At 55.9% G+C, this 18,500-nt stretch overlaps 2 protein-coding genes across 3 annotated transcripts in view; both read right to left on the reverse strand.

Moving 5' to 3' along the window:
• Positions 1–71: 71 nt before the first annotated feature.
• Positions 72–8,108, reverse strand: Hhatl (hedgehog acyltransferase like). Its single transcript, XM_021172825.3, has 12 exons — positions 7,901–8,108; positions 6,280–6,398; positions 5,981–6,048; positions 5,433–5,546; positions 5,108–5,302; positions 4,655–4,864; positions 4,345–4,513; positions 3,846–3,990; positions 3,701–3,736; positions 982–1,183; positions 568–709; positions 72–303 (listed from the first exon to the last, which is right to left on the reverse strand). The coding sequence occupies exons 2-12, from the start codon at positions 6,383–6,385 to the stop codon at positions 179–181; spliced, it is 1,512 nt and encodes a 503-aa protein (XP_021028484.1). The 5' UTR covers positions 6,386–6,398; positions 7,901–8,108; the 3' UTR covers positions 72–178.
• A 3,593-nt stretch (positions 8,109–11,701) lies between these two features.
• Positions 11,702–18,500, reverse strand: part of Ccdc13 (coiled-coil domain containing 13) — a 42,515-nt gene continuing 35,716 nt past the window's right edge. The window contains exons 14-16 of one of the 2 annotated variants that reach the window (XM_085828206.1): positions 15,956–16,104; positions 14,426–14,540; positions 11,702–13,848 (exon numbers count right to left, since the gene is read on the reverse strand). In XM_085828206.1, the coding sequence (XP_085684332.1) occupies positions 13,620–13,848; positions 14,426–14,540; positions 15,956–16,104 (493 nt within the window). In that variant the 3' untranslated portion in view covers positions 11,702–13,619. The remainder of the gene's footprint in view (positions 13,849–14,425; positions 14,541–15,955; positions 16,105–18,500) is intronic. The other variant, XM_021172328.3, reaches the window with a different exon arrangement.

An 18,500-nucleotide genomic window follows, 5' to 3' on the forward strand; every position in this document is an offset into this window, starting at 1 on the left:
ATGTCTCATGTATGACCCTTTCCCCCAAAGCCGGGAATCGCCAATGCCCTGCCCAGAGTGGACAACGAGTCCGGAGACTACTATGGTAGAAAAGTCTTTTATTTTATTGGTCAGGCTCCGTGGCCTGGGCCTGGGGCCCAGAAGCAGCTGAGCAGAGCCCGGTCCTTTGTCCCCATGCCTACTCCAGCTTCTCTCTGTCCTGCCGCTGCTCCTCCTCCAGTGCCAGGGATCTCTCACGCTCCTTTACCAGCTGGACACCACAGTAGGTGACAAACAAGACCGCCAGTGTGGTCTGGGGGAAGCCTGTGGGAGAAGGAGCCATGATATCTGGAGCATCCCATCCCAGAGACCCTGCCTCGCATCACACACCCCTGCTGAGTCCCTTGGGTGCTAGGGTGTTGCCTGTGTGTTAGGTAGATCCATCCTTGAGACTCTGCCTCGCATCACACACCCCTGCCGAATCCCTCGGGCGCTAGGGTGTTGCCTGCGTGCTAGGTAGATCAGAAGAGGTTCTTGTCCTTCACGTGAGGTTGGGCGTATACCTCGTCTTCTCACTCTGCCCCTTACCTGTAAGTATCAGGCGTCGGGCAACCAGCTCTGTGAATTCAAGGCTGTTCAGGCTCACGAGGTTGTACATGATGATAGCCCAGAAATTTACAGCCCCGAAGAGGGCCCGGACCCTCCGAGACATCTGCTCTGATAGCCGGGCCTGCCGTCCAAGAATATGTCAACAAGAGGGGCAGGAGAGAGAGACATGGTCAGTCCCAGAGGGATGATAAGAGCTGACTGATGCAGCCGGGCCCTGCCACTCAGAGATCAGGGAGACCCAGGTTCCCACTGTCCTGGCATACACGAGAGGCTTAGGAAGAAAGTTCTGGATCAGGGACCAAGCTTGCCTGGATGACTCCAGAAAGCACCGTGCCACCACCTCCTGTTATCAGGCTGCTCCCAGCCAGTCATGGCCTGGAACCTCCTGCCCACCTCTATCTGTGCCAGTGGCCCACGCTCTGCCAGCTTCTGTACCCAGAGCTCAAAGTTGAGGCCGAAGCAGTTAAGAACAGACCACAGGTAGACGATGTCACAAGGCCCGAGCCACAGAGTGGTGACGACGAACGTGGCCACGGATGCGGCCAGCTCTGGGATCACGGTGGAGTGATCCCCGCCAATGTGGTCATACACATATCTGCGGGGAAGACGGGAGAAGAGCCTTCAGGAGCGTGGGATGCACAGCAGGGCGGTGTGTGCTTCGTCAGCCTCTGGACCTTGCTTCTTTCCTTGCCCAGCTCCAAATTGTGGAGGGCGAACGTGGACTTCCATATCTGTGGCTGGGTTTCTCTAGTTCCCAGCTCTGACCCACCTAGACCTGAGATTTTTCAAAAACAGTCTGTGGATGACCCAAGCCTATGTCTTTGGCTCAGTCTCCTGACTCAGACATTCATCTGCTACGAGACATCTCACTCCAGAGACTGCTTCTCTTGCTTCCTCTCAAGCCAGGGCCCAGCACCCAGCCTACAGCCCTACCTCAGCTGAACACCAGTGGACAGGTACTCAGGCTGTAGGCTGTATACATCAGTTCACAACTCACCCTCCGATATAAATTAAGCTCTTTGTGGCATGAAGTCACTCTGTGGCCATGTGTCTGTCTCCTGCCCTGACTTCGTACCCTACATTCCTCCCCTCGTGAGCTGGATCTTCAGACACAATTCACACCTCAGAGTGCACACTTTCCTCTTCTCTGACCTCACACAAGCCTGAGTTGAAACATGTCCTCTTAGAGGCCTGCTCAGACTCCAATCTAAAGAAGCTTCGATCCAAGGCCGGCTGCCCTTGCCCAGTCCCAGTCCCACCATTTCCTCTCCCACACCTTCCACTCTCTAGATGTGTGTGTGCGTGTGTGTGTGTGCATCTTCATCTACTTATGGCCCACTTTCCTCACAACTATAAGTTCTGTGAGTTCAGGGTCCTTGCATTGTGCTGCATCTGGAGTACCTACCACACAGTGCCTTCCACACATAGCACCAACCACATAGCACCTGCTACACAATACCTACCACCCAGCTCCTACCACACAATGCCTGCCACTCAGCACCTGCCACACTGCCTGCCGCACAGTGCCTGCCACACTGCCTGCCGCACAGTGCCTGCCACACTGCCTGCCGCACAGTGCCTGCCACACTGCCTGCCGCACAGTGCCTGCCACACTGCCTGCCACACAGTACCTGCCACACTGCCTGCCGCACAGTGCCTGCCACACTGCCTGCCACACAGTGCCTGCCACACTGCCTGCCACACACCAGCCTTGCACTCCTGGACCTCTTCTCCAAGGCTTTCTTTCTTCCCCATCGTACCTCACCCACACACTCCCAGGATCACATCCCAACATGAAATCTCACCCCTTGTAAAGTCCTACTCTGCTCAGTGCAGCTTCCTCTGTCCATGCCCACTGGCCTTATAGTTTTCAAATCTCTACCACCTTCCACAGGCTCACAGCCACCACCATCATTACAAACTCTTGCTTCTTCCTGCTCACCCACCCGGGAGACTCTGGCCACTCCCCACCCCAGGCCATGGAAAATGTCCCTCCTCAGGTACTGGATCCTAAATGCTCTCCCTCCAGTCCCTCCTGGGATCTCTCTACTCTCTTCATCTTCCTGCTGAAATGGCTACCACACCCCTGGCCCACTGCATCTCTCTGCTGGCACCCCTGCCTGCTTCAGCATCTGTGACTAACCTGGTCATCCCCCTCTTTCCCCATTCTCCCGCTCCTCCATCCCTCTCCTCCTCCTGCTTTTCAAGGCTGACCTCTGTCCTCTGGGACCCGCTTCTATTAGCTACCCTCTGTCTCCCTCAAGGACCCCACTATGTCCCACTCCTTCTTGAAGCTGCTCTTCTGGTTTCCCAGGATCCCCTGCAATACTCCCCAGCAGGTCCTTAGCTCCTCCCCCTGCCCTGCCTCTCCAAGGAAAGCAGAAGCCTCGTGCTGCCAGCGCTAGCCCTCCGCATCTAGTGGCTGCCAGCACTAACCCTCCCTGGCTCGTGGCTGCCAGTGCTAGCCTTCCTCAGCATGTGGCAGCACCCACTTGGGAGCCTCTGTGCCTGCACATTCTGGTTTCTGGGCTTCACATGGCCATGTGTCCTCTTCTGCTGACCACTTTCTTCATGCCTTTCTGCTGGATCTTCCTCAGTCCTTGTGGCCCCATCTTGCTGCCCCTTTGGCTCTCCTTACTTCACTCTCTCTCAGGACTTGGACTCTCTGAGCCTGGTTCCCTTCACCCAAGGCATAATGTTCACCGGATGGAGGACCATCAGTCCTCCAGGTTTGTCTGGACTCCAGACTTTCAGGCCTAAACACTCCCCCAAGTCTCCACAAGCATGGCTCTTGAGTCTCTACAAGTAGGCCTTCCCAATGTCAACTAGGTTTTTCTGTGTGAAAGTGTCCTGTCCAGCTTCCCAGTTGGCAGGTAGGAATTTGGGTGCTGCCCTACTCCCCGGATACCCCTAGTAAATGACCTCATACCAAGCTGCCAACTGTGTCTCTACTCCCACCATTTCTGGGACCTCACAAACTCCAAAGCTGTCTGTCACCCAGGCAGCTGGCACAGGCTCCTCACCGCTTCCTGCTTCCTCCAGCCCAGAGCCAATCTCTAAAACGTTCAACGACCCCCCCTAGCAGGAAGGCTGGTATCGTTCTCCAACTCACTTGCAAAGCCAGTCATTGATACCACGGTCGAAGTGCCTGTGGGGAGAGCACATGAGTGTGAGTCTGCTAGATGTACAGCCTTTGGGCATGGACGACGAAGCTAAGGAGGTGTGGGGACCAGAGACATGAGGCCCTCTTCACTCACGTTTCCCCGAAGACATAGAGCGCAGTAATGCACTTGGGAGGCTGAGGAGGGTCCAGGTGGTCCAGGCGTGCCACAGTGTTGACGACACCAAACAGGACCGCTGCCTTCACCCAGTCATACACCAGGTTTGAGTACGCCAGGCCCGCTGGGGACAGGTGACATCATTGTCTGGGGGTCAGTGCACTGACCACCCCACATGAACAACCAAATTCTGAGCCTTGCCTCTCCCATGGATAGAGAGTCTTGTTTCTGTTCCACACTCACCTTCACAGAGACCCTGCACCTCCCTGGAGGTGTGTGCCAGGCCCCAGTGACCCATGAAAATCAGCCACCACCCTCAAGTGCCACCCGTGGTTTGGGAGTAAGGGTTTGGTGTGATGAAGGAAACGAGCGTCCCTACACGTTTCGGACTCAGTTCCGAGTCCTAGCACCCTTGGGTGCTGTGTGCATGATAGTGCTCTGATGAGGGCCCTGCCTCTACCCTGTGCTTGGGACCCACCAAGAGCACTGTCTGGGAGGCGGCTGGCGAACTTGAGATCGCTGGGGATGGTGAGGATGTAGAAGAAGTGGAAGAAGATGTCAACGGCCACGATGGCTGCCGCACTGAGTCCCGCCTGGGCTTGAATGTGCCATAGCTCGCCCTCTGGCCTCACTGGCTCCTGGCTCACCTGGAGGGGCAGAGCCCTGTCTGAGAGGGAAACCACAAAAGGCCTGGGGAGAGGAGACACAGCATCCTGAGGACGGGGTGCTCATGCTTGGGGAAAAGGAGACCCGACCACACTCTGTGAACCCACGGGGTTTCCTCTCACCTGAGCATGGAAGCGGTCGAAGGTCATGATGGGTCCGAAGAAGAAGAAGGGCAAGTAGAAATTGTACTTGAGCAGGTCAGCAAGGGAGTAGCGGCGGTCGGGGTGGGCGCAGCTCTCCAGGGCGAAGCTGGTGCACCGGAGAACTGTGAAGCTGCTGCCGCCATGGAACAGTACGTCTTGAAGATCAAAGGTGCCTGTTACAAACCCACTCTGGAAGGAGACAGCAGGCCCCCAGCTCACTAGCAGGTCTGTGCTTCTGAGGAAAGCCTCTTCCCAGCTTCCCATAGGAGCTGGGTTCAGCCCTGTCAGGCAACAGTGGCTGGCTTTAGCTCTGTAACATGAGCAGGGGATGATAGGGCAAGGAATAACCTGGCGTGCAAATGGTCACCTTATTCAAAGGCTTGGAGGGGAGACCTTTGGGGTCTCAGCACTATCCCCTCTACTCCTGCATACCTGCCAAGAGATTCCAGGGTCAACCTTGAAGGACGCCAAGCTGGCCAGACCAAGGGCAAGGCACAGCCAACGCTGGCCCAAGAGTGAGGCCACATAGAGGACCATACAGTGGCCAAGCAGCAGCAGCAGGTACCATGGGCCCATTGTGCCCACCACAGCCAGGACTCCATATACAGCATACATCCAGGAGCGGAGCTGTGGACATAAGCGGCCTTAGTTAACTTCTCTGTGCACATGGGAGGGGACCCTGGGATAGGTGTTCCATGGCATTCAGGACAGAGAAGGGGCAGACAGGGGCAGGCCACATACCCGAGGCCCCTCTCACCTGGGGGGCCATCATTGTGCAGAGTTTGGCAAACAGCACGTGTCCAGAGAGGGCAAAGACAATGATGTTTCGGAAATTGGTAAACCACATCACCCACTCAAAGTCAGCCACATCCTGGACAGCCCAAGCAAGGAGAAGAAAGGCAGGTGAGGGCAGTGAAGAGGGAAGAGCCAACCAGAGATCCTGTCCAAGTTCTGGGACAGTGGCTGTAGGTGGTGTCTGCCCTCACTCTGAGGGAGGTATCTGGGAAGAGGGAATGGATGAAGGTCCTAAAGAACTCCTCAAAGTTCTGCCTCCCTTGTACTCAGCTCATTCCTGACATTCTACCCACCCACCCACCCCACCCCCTGACCGCCACCGCCATTGCCTCGTTCTGGAAGGCAGGAACCAGAGGTCTGGCTTGTACAAAATGAGCCGGAAGGTCCTGAAGTTCAAGGCAGAGCCTTCCTTGCCATACGGCATGAAAACAACAGCAAGAATAGAGTAGGGAAGGACGTAGGTTGTGGTGTGTCCAGGGGCCAGGGACCCAAGAGGCACAGGAAATTTACCATCTTCCGGCCCAGGTACTCCCAGCCAGGTCTCACAGACTCCCGGAAGGCCTTCCTATGGGCCCCATCTGAGAACAAAATGTAGCCTATGAGTAGGGGCCGCATATATGTCTTCCCTGGGCCACCCCACCTGAGGAGGGAGAAAGGGGGGGTTTCTGGGCTGCAGGGGTCTTTGAAACTGTGCCCAAGCCGGGGCCTAGAGGATCCTCAGGGTCTGCAGCCTCCAAGTTTCTGGTCTGTTGGTTAGAACTCTGAGGCTTTCCAAGCTCCTGTCCCAGACCCCCCTCTTCCCCTGTTACCTTGTGATGCCTCCAGGAGACCTCGGCCGGCGTAAGCCAGGGCACCACTCAGCACCAGTGAATAGAGGCCGAGCTCAGCTGCGGGCAGTGCTGTCTTGATGCCCATGGCCTGGAGAGGGCTGAAGGAGAAGCATGAGTGAGGACTCCCAGTCCCAGCCTTGCCTTGCCTCCCCTGGTGGACCCTCTGAGGAGACTGGTCCACTCAGTCATCCCCTGGGGATGCTGTCAGTAAATCTCCCCCCCCCCCCCACACACACAGACACCTCCTTCCTTTCCTCTGCAGCTCTCAATCTTGCTTCCTTTGATGATTCTCCAAAGCCCAGACTTCGCACAGACTAGCTTCCTCTCATTCATACCTCTCTGATGGGCTGACAAGTTTGGGACACCAAACTCTTCCTGCAAGACTTCCCCAACCATGGGGTCTTTTCCATGGGGGAGACTCTGTCAGTTCTCCCGTCTCACAGTGAGCCTCCCTTAACCTCAGCAAAGCCCTGCCCACAAGGTCCCCTGAGATCCCGTGAACTCCTCTAGTACTAACTTCCCAGACTCGCTCAACTCCGGGCTCTGCCTGACTCCATTCCTCCGCCAAGCCGTGAGTCTGTTTTATCTCAGGTCCCTGCCTGTGTTCACCCACTGTCCCCCTTGAAGTGCTGTGTAGTCTAAGCTCTTGCTGCAGGCTGGACGTTGTGCTATTTGAGGCCCCAGAGTGGCCAGAGCTGGACCAGGCAGGGCCAGGCAGAAACTGGGAGGGCGCTGGCTGCTGTCCAAGGTGCTGACCGGTATCAAGTCCAGGATGTGTCTGGTCACTCCCTCTGGCTACCCTGCTGGGCCATCCCTGGGGTCTGGGCCAGTACCTAAGCCCCTCCCACCCTCTCAGCCTGGCTGCCAGTCTTCCAGTGGTTGCTTAGGTTCAGACCTGGAACCGAGGGAAAGGGGAACACGGTGCAGTGCCCTTTTGGAGATGGGTTAGGGTCACCCCATCTCTCCCAACCCAAGATCTCCCAGCTGCAGATCTGGCTCCTCCAGCCCTGTAGTTGAGGCTCTGGGAGGCCGCTTCTTGCTACACTGACAGAAAGGTGTGGGTCACAAAGGGTCAGGGACCCGGGGAGGCCATCCAGTGAGCTTCTCTGAAGGGCAGGTGCTCCTGGTGAGTCCCGGCTCAGACCAGACCAAGCTGACCCTGCTCGTTCCCGGCCTGGCCTGAGCAGCCTCTGCACTGTGGCTGGAGGGCTGAGACACCTCTTCATCAGCAGGGTGGGGGAGGGAGGCACAGGATCAGGTTAGTGGAGCAGGAGAGTGAAACCGGAGCGGATGAAGAGCGCACAAAATAGCTGTGTCAGCTGCCTCCCACTCGCCACTTTCCAATTTTAGCTCCCCATGGCCGGTGGGAAGTGTCCCCAGAGAGGCCTCAGCAAGGGGCTGGCCCCCAGCCTGGGGCCCCTCCTGATGGACCCCTGGACCTGTGCTGACTGTGGACCCGGGTGCCCTTTGCCCAGCACTTGGCTCAGGTGCACCTGGAGTGAAGCCCACCTTGGGGCTCGTGGTCTGGGATGAGGGTTCTGAGATGAGACCCACAGGCCTCAAAAGCTCCACAAGGGCTGCACACCCAACTTGCACTGACCTTGAAGAGGCTGCGAGGGACCCTGGCGTGCTGCCCACCTCAGGGCTCCGGGGTCCTGCGTCCGACCGTGAGTCTGTCCGGCTGGCTGAGCTGTGGGGCTTCGATGGGGTGTGTCCAGCTCTGGGGTCCCCACCCCCTGGAGGCTAGAGCGGTGAGTGGTGACAGCCGGAGGGGGGGGGGAGGAGGAGGTGGCCTTCCTGGAGTGGAGCAGACCGTTTGTGGAGCAGAGCCGAGTGCTGCAGTGCTCTTGGCCACAGGGAGCTGCGGGGAGTGGCAGGGAGGATGTGGGGGTGATGAGAGGGAGAGGAGGTTTCTGGAGACACAGGCTCAGGCAGGGGCACCTGGGCCTCACTTGACCTCCCTCTCCTCAGCCCTGGAAAGCCTGTGGATCTCTTCTTCCACGAAGGCCTCCAGGCAATCTCTGCAGAACTCTGGTCAACCCTGCTCCCACTGCCTGGGCGCCCATATACTGTATGTGCAGTCTTGCACACATGGGTTCTGTGAACTCCAGCCACAGCCTTTACCTGTGACCCCTCAAGGGTGTCCAGGGCAGGTCTACCTAGTTCCCACCCTGTGCCTCTATCCTGACAAGAGCCTGAGCTAGACAGGCATGGGTGTTAGGGGAGGGCTAGCATTTCTGGTAGAATTGGTACTGGCAAGGACCAGGGTGCTGGAGGCTCCAGGGGTGACACCAGGATCACCTGGAATGGATGGTGTCCTCTTAGTGGCAGGCAAGAAGCCCTAACATGAAATCCGTAAGCAACTGAGGCCTGCGATGGGCAGGGGCCCTGGGAGATCTTCACTCTTGAGTCTTCCTCTAGGATGAGATCCCCACAGTAGAGGGGTCAGGATGTGTGACTGCTCTCACGTACAAGGGCTCAAGGAAAGGTCCTGGGACCTCCCATATAAGCTCACTTGAGGATGGACAGGGCAGAAGGTATGCCTCTACCCAGGAGGGTCCTGTAAAAACCCTTGGAAGTTAGGCCATGAGCTTCCTCCCAGGAATGCAGACACGTGGGCCCAGAGGACACAGCTGAGAGGGCACTATGCATACTCTCCTGAGTGACTAAGAAGCCATGATGCTGGCCTCTGACCCTGAACAGGGTTGGGCAGGGGTTTGCAGTGGAGGGGCTGTCTGCTGCTGACTGCGATCGGGATGCTAGAGGAGGCTAGGATCAAAGGACGAGGGGAGGTTCAGCAAGGTTCTGGCTTTCTGGGCAGGTGTGGTTGACACCAGAGCAGTGTGTTGAGGCACAATTAGTAGCTATCACGGATAGTAAATAATAATAGCCAGGACACAGGAAGAGTAACTCTCTTTAATGTCCCCACAGTCCACAAGGACCGTCTCCAGTTGGTAGAAAGAAAACTGAGGCCTAAGGTGAAATAGTCAAGGTCAAATCCAGTAGCCTCTGGGACAGTAGCCTCCCGCCCCACAGGGGGAGACCTCAGTCTATCCGCAGCAGAGCAGGTGAGGCCCCGTGGGCAGGCCATGCACTTGGTGTGCTGTGTAGCAGTGTCCTCTGAGATGAGACATTTTATCCTCAGGGAAGGAAGCTCCTTATGACTAAGGAAGTAGACAACTCAGGAGCTTCGGCAACTCCCCGAAACTGACCAGATACACCAGACCCCACCCTTCCCAATTTAACTGTAAGGGCTGCTGAGACGCCCTGTAAGGGCACCAAGACACCTGGAAGGGACTTAGGTCAACTGAGCCACCTGGAAGGGAAACTCTTCAACACGCCGAGAGGCCTGCAGGCTGTGCAATGTGCTCTAGGCTTCCAGCCTTGTGAGCTGTCACTGTGCTGGGGCAGCTTTGGTGACGCAGCTGTCCCTGAGTCATTTCTGCTCCTGTAACCCTCACCCATATTCCTGTAAGCAATAAAGCTCACTGCTCTACCAAGTTGGATTTTGGTGGTGTGCTTATTTGGTCAGTTCCCTCTGGGGCGAGTAGACATGTTTGAGTCTCTCCAGGAGAGGTGCCACTGAACATGACACCCTCAGGAGGTGCTAAGGGTGAAAAGTTGAAGCCACTGTTTTGGGGCCTCTGATTTTCATTTATTACCTGGGTTTCTTGCTCTTGAGGGATCCAGTGACTGACTCATCCTGTGGGCATAACTCATTGCTCACAGAGGTGCTAGGGAGCCAGACCCCGAGGCAGGGCCCTCTCCCTGGTGACCCTGACACTGCAGCACACAGGAAGGTGGCCTGTGTGAGGTCAGGAAGAGGGGTAGAGACTGGTGAGCCCTCCCACTTGTGCCGGAGGCTGTAGGGTGGGGCACTGGCCCAACAAACAAGGGACTGGAAGCTGACTGGGCCGAGACCTGCCTGCACTGGACTGGGAGCTACTTCCTGCCACCTCAAGGCTCCATGAGAAAGTTGTGAAGAGGGACGGCCCGGGCTCTTCAGCTCAGCCTTTTGTATGTTGCTTCCTAACATAAATGTGGGCAAGCGTCCTGGGTGTGCTCAGCAGTGCATGCTGGGTGGCGGCTGGGTATGGTAGCTATGTGCATGCTATGTAGTTTCGGAGTCTGAGGTGCATGTGGAGGGGATCTGTTGGCTCACAGGGACTTGATGTGAGACAGGCTGCTTTGGGATACTCCCACTGGAAGCCACCTTGTCCTGGACTCTCTGGGGATGGGGAAAGGGCCTGGTAACAGTGGAGTTTGTTTGGGTCAGCTGGAGACAGCTACCTTACCCAGCTGGTGCCCAGGGAGCTCATCTGTCTTACCTCTGTGCCTGGAGACACTGCTCAGCAAGTGTGTGTTGACTTAAGAGGGAGACTACAGAGACTGGGCATTTACTGAGTGTTTACTGTGTACTGGTTGCTGCCCAACACATGCTGAACCTCCTAGCTCATTGTGTGCTGGGCAGTGAGGGACACTGGGAATCTGGTCTACCTCAGCCAGCAGAGGTGGGGGATGGGCCCTGGCACAAAGCCCCATGCAAATTGTTTGAGGTTGCCTGGAGGTGTTATAAACTATACTCACTGGCCTTTAAGTCCAGCTCCTGCAGGAGCCAGCATATGTCAGGACTGCCCATGCAGACAAATCTCTGTCAGATTCCAGCTCACCCCACAGGGTACAAATGAAACCCACTATGGCATCTGGCAGCAGGACCTCTTCCCCTCCTACTCTGTGGGACTGTGAAAGGCAGCCTGTTTTCTGGTAGAGTGAGACTTACTCCAGAGACCCAGTAGAAACTCTATAAAGGACAGAACAGTGAGCCATGTGCCCAGACAGACATAGGCACCAGACACACAGAGCCCCCAACTCCATAATCTTGTGACTATCAGTCATGCAGACAGAGTCCCAAGCTCCTGGTATCCTGGCTGGACTCCACTCCCACAGTTAACCAGGCAATAGCCAGGTGTGCTCCTCCCCACAGCTACCCTGCAACTGCAAGATAGCCCAGCCCACTGTAAAAGGGTCTGCTTGGCCCCTCCTCACTCTCTTAAGATCTCACCTCTCGTATTTTCATCTCTAGCTTTCTTTCTCCCCCTCCCTTCCCCTCTCTCTCCACGAGGCCATGACCAGCTTCTCTCTCTTTCTACCTTCTTTCTTTCCCCCTGCCTTTCTACAATAAAGCTCTAAAATAATACACAGTCTCTGCTCATCAAGACCCGCCATGCTTGAATGATGGAATAGGCCTTCCCCTAAAGAGCTGAGTCTAATCTCCCACTGGAAGGCCTTCCTGTGCTCAAGCCATGGACCAAGGGCTCGCTCTCACCCTCATGGGGACCACCCAGCACCCCCTCCCCCCTGCCTTCTTCTCCCTTCGGCCCTGGGGCTGACTGAGCTGCCCCCAGGGCCCTCACTTTGTTCTCAGCTCTGAAACATACAGCAATGTCTGAGATGCCCAAGACTGAGAACCTGTTGTCTCTGGCCTCCATGAAGCCCAGGGATCCCAAACTGCTCGCTCTCTACCTCCGAGGACTGGGGTTCCATGGCTTCCCACAGCCAGATGCTCACCTGGGTGGCATAGAGAACGTGTGGCACTCCCCTGTGTTTGCCCGCCCAGAGTAACAGAGCTCTGGCAGGATGTGGGTTCTCTCCCACTGCCCGACACCACTCTCTCACTGGCATGGATGAAACCAGCCTACAGACACTCGTCCTTGCACAGAAGTAATTAGCAAGATGACTTACTCTATGAATGGCCCTCCAAACAAGGTTTCTAGTGCTGTCCCATTTCAGAGATGAAGATGAGATTGAGGTAGAGAGAGTAAATGATTTGCCCAGAGCCAAGCTACTTTTGAGTGGGATGAAGCTGCATGGCTCCCAGCTAGGGTTCATGTCTGCACAAGCCAGGGCTCCTTCCTCCAGCTGCCCAGGAGAGGGGCCACAGCAGACATGCATCCCTCTAAGGGAGGCTGGCTGGTCCTTGCCTGCTCCCCACTCCATCGGTTCTGCTGAGGTCTGGCACCTGCACTCCAACATGTCCAGACTTCTCTCAGGCTTCTCGGTGCCTGCAGAATATGTCCACGACTCTCCTGATTCTTATAGTCACATACTGTCCCTTCCGAGCACAAGCCTTCCTGTCCTCTCTCTGCCCACTGCTTGCATAAGCATCCAGGGGAACACTCTCTCTCCCTAAGACTCCTGGGATGGTACTGGAATTGCCAACTCATCCTAATGGCCTCAGCTGCATCTGTCTGTGAGATTTCAGGACTCTCTGGGTGGCCCGAGAATGGACTGAACACCCAGGGTCTCAGGAAACCCAGGCTTTCCAGAGAGTACTGTCACAGTGTCACAAGCTACACACATGGTTGTGTCTCATGGGAGACACATGGTTGTGTCTCATCCCATGTGTTGACAGCCATAGACCTGCATGTGTGTACCCATTTGTTCAATGCCTGTACAGCACTGCTTGTGTGCCTGTGTGTGAGTATGTATGGCTGCTCTGCCTGTGTTATAGCTATGGGTGACCAGGGGATGACACTGTTATAGCCACTGAGATGAGGGTATCCTGGGCTGCTCCTGCAGTACCCTCTAGCTCACCATTGCCACGAAAACACACTGCCCATGTCCCAAGACCCACTGTCTCACCTGTGCACCCTATGCCCCAGCCCTGCCTGGATTGCCTTCTGACTCTAGCACCTATACCTCTGGAGCAATTATGGGTGGAGCTGTGTCGCCTTGGGGCCATCCAGAGCTCTGGGCATTCACTCAGCTGGAAACCCTAGCTTTGGACTCAGGACCACCAGAATGACCTATTGACTCAACTTCTATTTGGAAGCCTGGTCCCTCACTTGTAAGACCTATCTACCAAGGGCCAGGTTTCCCTGGCAGGGGCACAAACACACTCCACGAGAGATGTCGTGACTGTGAAAGTAGACTTGTTGTTCCAAGCTCAGGGCTCTGCCCTGTGCAGTAAGTACACAGAGAGGCTGGGCACAGCAGGATGGCCAGTGGGTGCTAGGGCCGAGTGAGGGGCTACTGGGGAGGGCTAGATGGCTCCAGGTGGATGCGCCATCAGGAAGCACCGAGGGGCTCATCTATGTGTGGAGAGCCCGTAGCATCCCAGGGCCCTGGAGAGGCCCTAGGGCAAGGAAGGACAACAGCACCTGCTCAGGGAAATGCACCAGCCACCAGCCGGGAATGGCTGGCTCCGCCTCTGCTCAGGTATCCTCAGCTTGCCAGCTCTGCTAGGACACCAAACCACTTCTGGGAGGAGCCGAGTGGGCGCTGCCTGAACCTGAAGTGTCGGTCCTCCAGGAGTTGAGCTAACAGCTGTGTTCTACTGTTTGTTGGCTTTCTGCTGCCGTAGCGCCTGCAGGAAGACCCCTTTCACCTGGCCCAGGGTCTGGTGGTACATGCGGAAGTCCTCCTCCTTCCCTCTCAGGGCACTGCCCAGGGCATCCCTCAGTATTCCGTTCTCTTCCATCTGGATGGCCAGCCTGGACCGGAGGGAGACGGGGCTGAGTGCACTGGGCCCAGGGCCTGGAGAAGAAGCTATGGTGCGGATTCAAGATTCTCACCCATCTGAGCCTATTCACAGTACTGACCCAGAAGCCCCCAGTAACCTCAACTACCCAATTCCTAGTTTTGTTTTGTTTCCCCCTACTATATATATGAATTTTTTTTGGACAGGGTTGTATGTTTCCCAGGCTGGACTCCAGCTCCATCTGCAGCCAAGGGTGAGCTTGAACTGACTGCCACGCTACACCACTGCTGAGTGCTGGCATTACAGGTGTGCACCACCACGCCCTTGTACACAGCACTGGGAACAGAGCCAGGGCTCTGTGCTTGCTGTGACAGCCCTCAGCTGACTGGGCTGCACCTGGCCCCTCAGTTCCTCCTTACAGGTAACTGCTGGAGAACACAAGAGCACAGCCCGGTGTTGATAAAGGTTCCCTTGGAACCATGGGTCATCGGGGCACTGTGGAACCCTCCACAGGCCAGTCCTAGCACAAGCATCCTTCCAGGCAAGTAGAGGTCCTGAGTGCAAGGGAGAGGCACACGGTCCCTCTGCCCAGGAAGCCTCCATCCTGGAGTCTCTACCCTTTCCAGAAGGCTGGGCAGGAAGCACCTGGCATTCAGCTCCTGTATCTGGGACTCCATGGGCATATCGCAGAGCTGCGTGGAGGATGAGTCTTTCTTGGCACTTCCAGCTGAGTTAGGCTTGGTGCTAGCAGCAGGAGGTCCTGTGAGGAGCAGCAGACACACTCTGTAGTGAGGTCAGAACTATGCAAGCTCTCCCTTCTCCGCACCCCCCCCCTTACAGGGGGCAGAGGGTAGGGGGCAGGGGCTGCCTCTCCTTAGAAGACTTTCCTGGCTGCTCTCTATATCTCTAACCCAGGCTCTGCCCTTTGCCCTCTGCCCTCTGCACTCTGCCCTCTGCACTCTGCCCTCTGCACTCTGCCCTATCCCTGGCTTTGCCTGCTTGTGCACAGTGGCCCTCACATGGCCATCCACCTCTGCCCCTTGTTTCTGTCACTTGCTTGTACCAAGAGTGGATAGTAGGACCTTAGGGCTGGCCTGAGAGCTGAGCCCAAGCTTAGGCTGCCACTGTTCCTGATCCCCCACACCCTGGCTCCCTACTGACTCTGTTGAGTCCAGCAGCTTTATACTAGGAAGTGACTACAGTGATGAGGCTCAGAAGCCATAGAGGAAGAGAACAAAGCCATTGGTGACCTTGGGTGACAATGTCAAGGCATTGTCCTTGATATCCTGAGCTAAAACGGCCTCAGGAAACCTCCAGCCTCAGCAGCACTGGCCTTCATCTGTGCTGTGTGACCTTGAGTAAACCACGGGCCTCTCTGAGGTGGCCTCCTCACCTGTAACACAAGGGAACAGCACTGGCCCTGGCACTGTGAGGACAGAGGGACTCACATTTGTCCTCAGAGCCTGTGTGACTGGGTCACCGACTAGGAACCTGAGCCATCTCCTACTGAACCCTGCTGCCCCAGCCTCCTGCCTCCTTCCTGAGCCTCTGAACGTGGCTGTGCTCCCACCACGTCCTTGCGCTTGCTGGTCCCTGGTCTGTGTACTTGGCCTCCTCCCTTTTCTCACCTCTGCTCAGGGAGGTGGTTTCACAACATGACTGTCTCGTGAGCTCTCACGGGGCAGGTGAGAGAGCAGGAGAGCTGTGCTCCCAAACAGGTCAGTGAGTGGCAGAGGCTACATGGGCCCTTCAGGCATATTGGACCACAGGACAGAAGCTACCTAGATAAGGACAGGTGACACCCAAGAGAGGAACTTGGGCCTCCCAGCCATAGAAAGTCCACCTGAGTCCTACTTACAATCTGGCCCAGGAGACCAAGTCTGCACAAGACCAACCTTGATCAGGGCTCCATTATACTCGCTGAGGACCCAGCAAAGGCTCTGGCAGCCGGTGCATGGGATAGTGGCTTAGGGCATGCAGCAGGGACACTGGCGTTTCATGCTAAGGCTCCTAAATGATACCCTTTGGGACCCAAGTCTTTGGGAGCCACGGTAGGACATGGGGCAAGAAGTCCTCCACAGCAGACACACACAGAGCTCCCACATCTTCATCTTACTGATGAAGAGCACAGGCGCCCACCTGCTCCTGAGACTATGTCACCTCCTGGGCTCATACCTGGCTTGTTCTTAGCTTTCTGGGACACCGAGGCCCTGGATGGCTCCAGGCGCATCTTCTCCAGGTGCTGTTCCAACAGCACAGCTCGCTGGCGTTCCTCCTGCAGTCTCCGCTCAGCTTCCAGCAGCTTGCTGCTGCTCTCCTCCACCCTGGCCGTTAGACACAAGATGCACACCCTGCAGGCAGGTGCCTCCATATCCAGTTCTCAGACCCCGCAGTGGTGGACACACTATGGAGGTGGTAGCTTGTCACCCTGTCTTGATGTTCATGGCACTAAGACCAGAACAGGCATTTAAGACTCACATAGTTCCCTGAGGCTTGTGATGCAAACCTGGCAGGTGTCCCACCCATTTGCTCCCAACCCCTGTCCCCAGAGCAACCACCTCTCTGGTGTTTCTGCACTTGCCTCTAGAACTTTCTGCCACACCGTGCATATGTCCACGTGCCTAGCTTTGAGGCTTAAACAGGTCTTAGCCTCCTGTCATTCTGAATGACTGCGTTTCATTTTGCTATCCCCTATCAAACCCAGTCACCTCTCCCCTTCTAGGCTGAGCTGATGCAAGGCAGTGTATCTGTTTCCTATTGCTGCTATAACACACCTATCACAAAACCAACAAATATTAGTGAGCAAAATTAGTACAAAGTTGCTTGAAGACAACACAAAGTTAATGTCTCATGGCTCTATAAGTCTGAAGCAGCAGGCTCCATGTACTACAGGTTGAAATACAATGACCTGCGATTCTATCACCTGGTGGTGGTGTGTGTGTGTGTCGGAGGGGGGGGGGAGAATCCCCTTCCAAGATCACTCAGAGCATGGCGGCACCAGGAGCTGCCTCTTCCCTGCCTCCGGCTTGCTTCTAAGGGCACACTGTCCCCTCTATCCTCAAAGCTGCCTCTGAATCCCGCTGACCTGAGAGTTCCCCACAGCAGCCATGAATTCAGGCCCCAGGTACAAAGATTCCTCTGCTTTCATGGGCAGAAGTGAGTATCCAGGATAATCTTGTCCTGGGCCCATGATGCAGTACAAAGTATTCCCAGGCAGAGACACCACACGCTGCCTTCTACAGGCACACTGGGACGACCCTGCAATGCATCCTTACTTCCTGACTTCCCTGGACTTTGTGAGTGTCATAGGCTTCTCACATCTCTATGCCCACTGCAAACTCAAGGCCCTGGGAGAGCCTGGTTAATGATCTCACACTGCAGCCTGTTCCACCCCATGGGCCTCGCTGTGGCTCCGTGAGGCACTTTGGGTTTCTGTGGCACTAAACACTCAGAAGACCAGGAATCTGAGATCCACTCTGAGCAAAAGGTTACCGGAATAGGTGCAGATCAAAGCTGCAGCCCAAAGTCCGTGGCAGATGGTGGGGAATGAATTATCTTTTGTGTTGGTTAGGGGTCAATGAAGGACTGGAAGAACAAGAAACTTGAAAAGAATCCAATTACCAACCAAAAACTGGGCACTAGCCTGTTGGTTTAACTAGTCAGCAGCCACAAGGTACATGTTATCTTCAAAAGCAAGATGCACACCAACTCAAAGGCTGGATGGAAGAGTGGGCCTGTGCTCATGCCAGTGCAGCTGAGCTAAGCTGAGCTGCCCAGCATGGTGGCAGCTAAACAACGAAGTGAGCCCCCAGCTCCTCAGACACAGGAGGACAGAAAGCCTCCTGTGGCTACTGATGGCTTTACCAGCTGGCCACCGCAGACCTCAATCGACTCTGTCTGCTCTGTGGGGCACAGGGTCAGTGAAACAAAATGGCCCTGAGGAAGCAGATAGCACAATGACAAGAGTAAGCTCACTAAATGGTGGCATCCGTGAGATGCCCTGCCCCTGTCTGCAGTGGCTGGAACTGAGGTCCTAGACAACAGGATGGAGTGGCAAGGGTCAGGATCAGAAAATGGCAGACAGCTTAGTCTGGCTGCTGTTTGCCGTGGTAGCAAGATGGTTCTGGTCTGTATCTATGCTAGTAGAGGTTTATAGCAAGGCCAAGGACCTGCCCTGTAGCGTGTTGCCTGGGTGGCAGAAAGGTGCTGCAGTCATGCGAGTGCTCAGAGTAGTGATGGCGGGTGGAGCTGATACCCACGCCCCAAACTCAGCCGCCTCCAAAACCTACAGTGAGGACCCGCATGCTTCCTGCTGGGGCTATGTGGGGAAAGGGTGTGTGAGTTCTGCCTGTCCACAGCTTTCTGGGCCCTACAGTCACCTAGACTCCTATACTTATGTAGCAGATGAACAGCTTGGACCTTCACTGGGCTTTCCTGTCACAGAAGCATCACCGAAGAATGGGGAGGATACCATGAAGACCGCTGTCTCCATGTAAGGAAGGTGGTGGCATCAGGGGACAGGAGGAGCTACTGTGAATGGAGACTGTCCCTGGCTGCTACCACAATCCCCAGAGAAGAACTCACAGAAGGACCCACACTGTGCCCAGGGCAGAGCAGCAACGTGTGGCATCAGCACAGGAAGTGTAGGTGAGGGTCAGGCTGAAGAAGATAAGCACAGGCACCCTCCCCTCCTGACTGGAGGAAACACAGGAATGCCCCA

The sequence above is a fragment of the Mus caroli genome, unplaced genomic scaffold (genome assembly GCF_978045245.1).
Source record: "Mus caroli unplaced genomic scaffold, Mus_caroli_1 scaffold_11, whole genome shotgun sequence".
NCBI classification, from domain to species: Eukaryota; Metazoa; Chordata; class Mammalia; order Rodentia; family Muridae; genus Mus; species Mus caroli.

Coding starts and splice junctions, on each gene's coding strand:
- Hhatl (XM_021172825.3), bottom strand. CDS start 6,385: ATGGGCATCAAGACAGCACTGCCCGCAGCTGAGCTCGGCCTCTATTCA. Junction 5,547..5,980: donor AGTACCTGGGCCGGAAGATG/GTAAATTTCCTG, acceptor TGGGCTGTCCAG/GATGTGGCTGACTTTGAGTG. Junction 4,865..5,107: donor ACCCTGGAATCTCTTGGCAG/GTATGCAGGAGT, acceptor GTCTCCTTCCAG/AGTGGGTTTGTAACAGGCAC.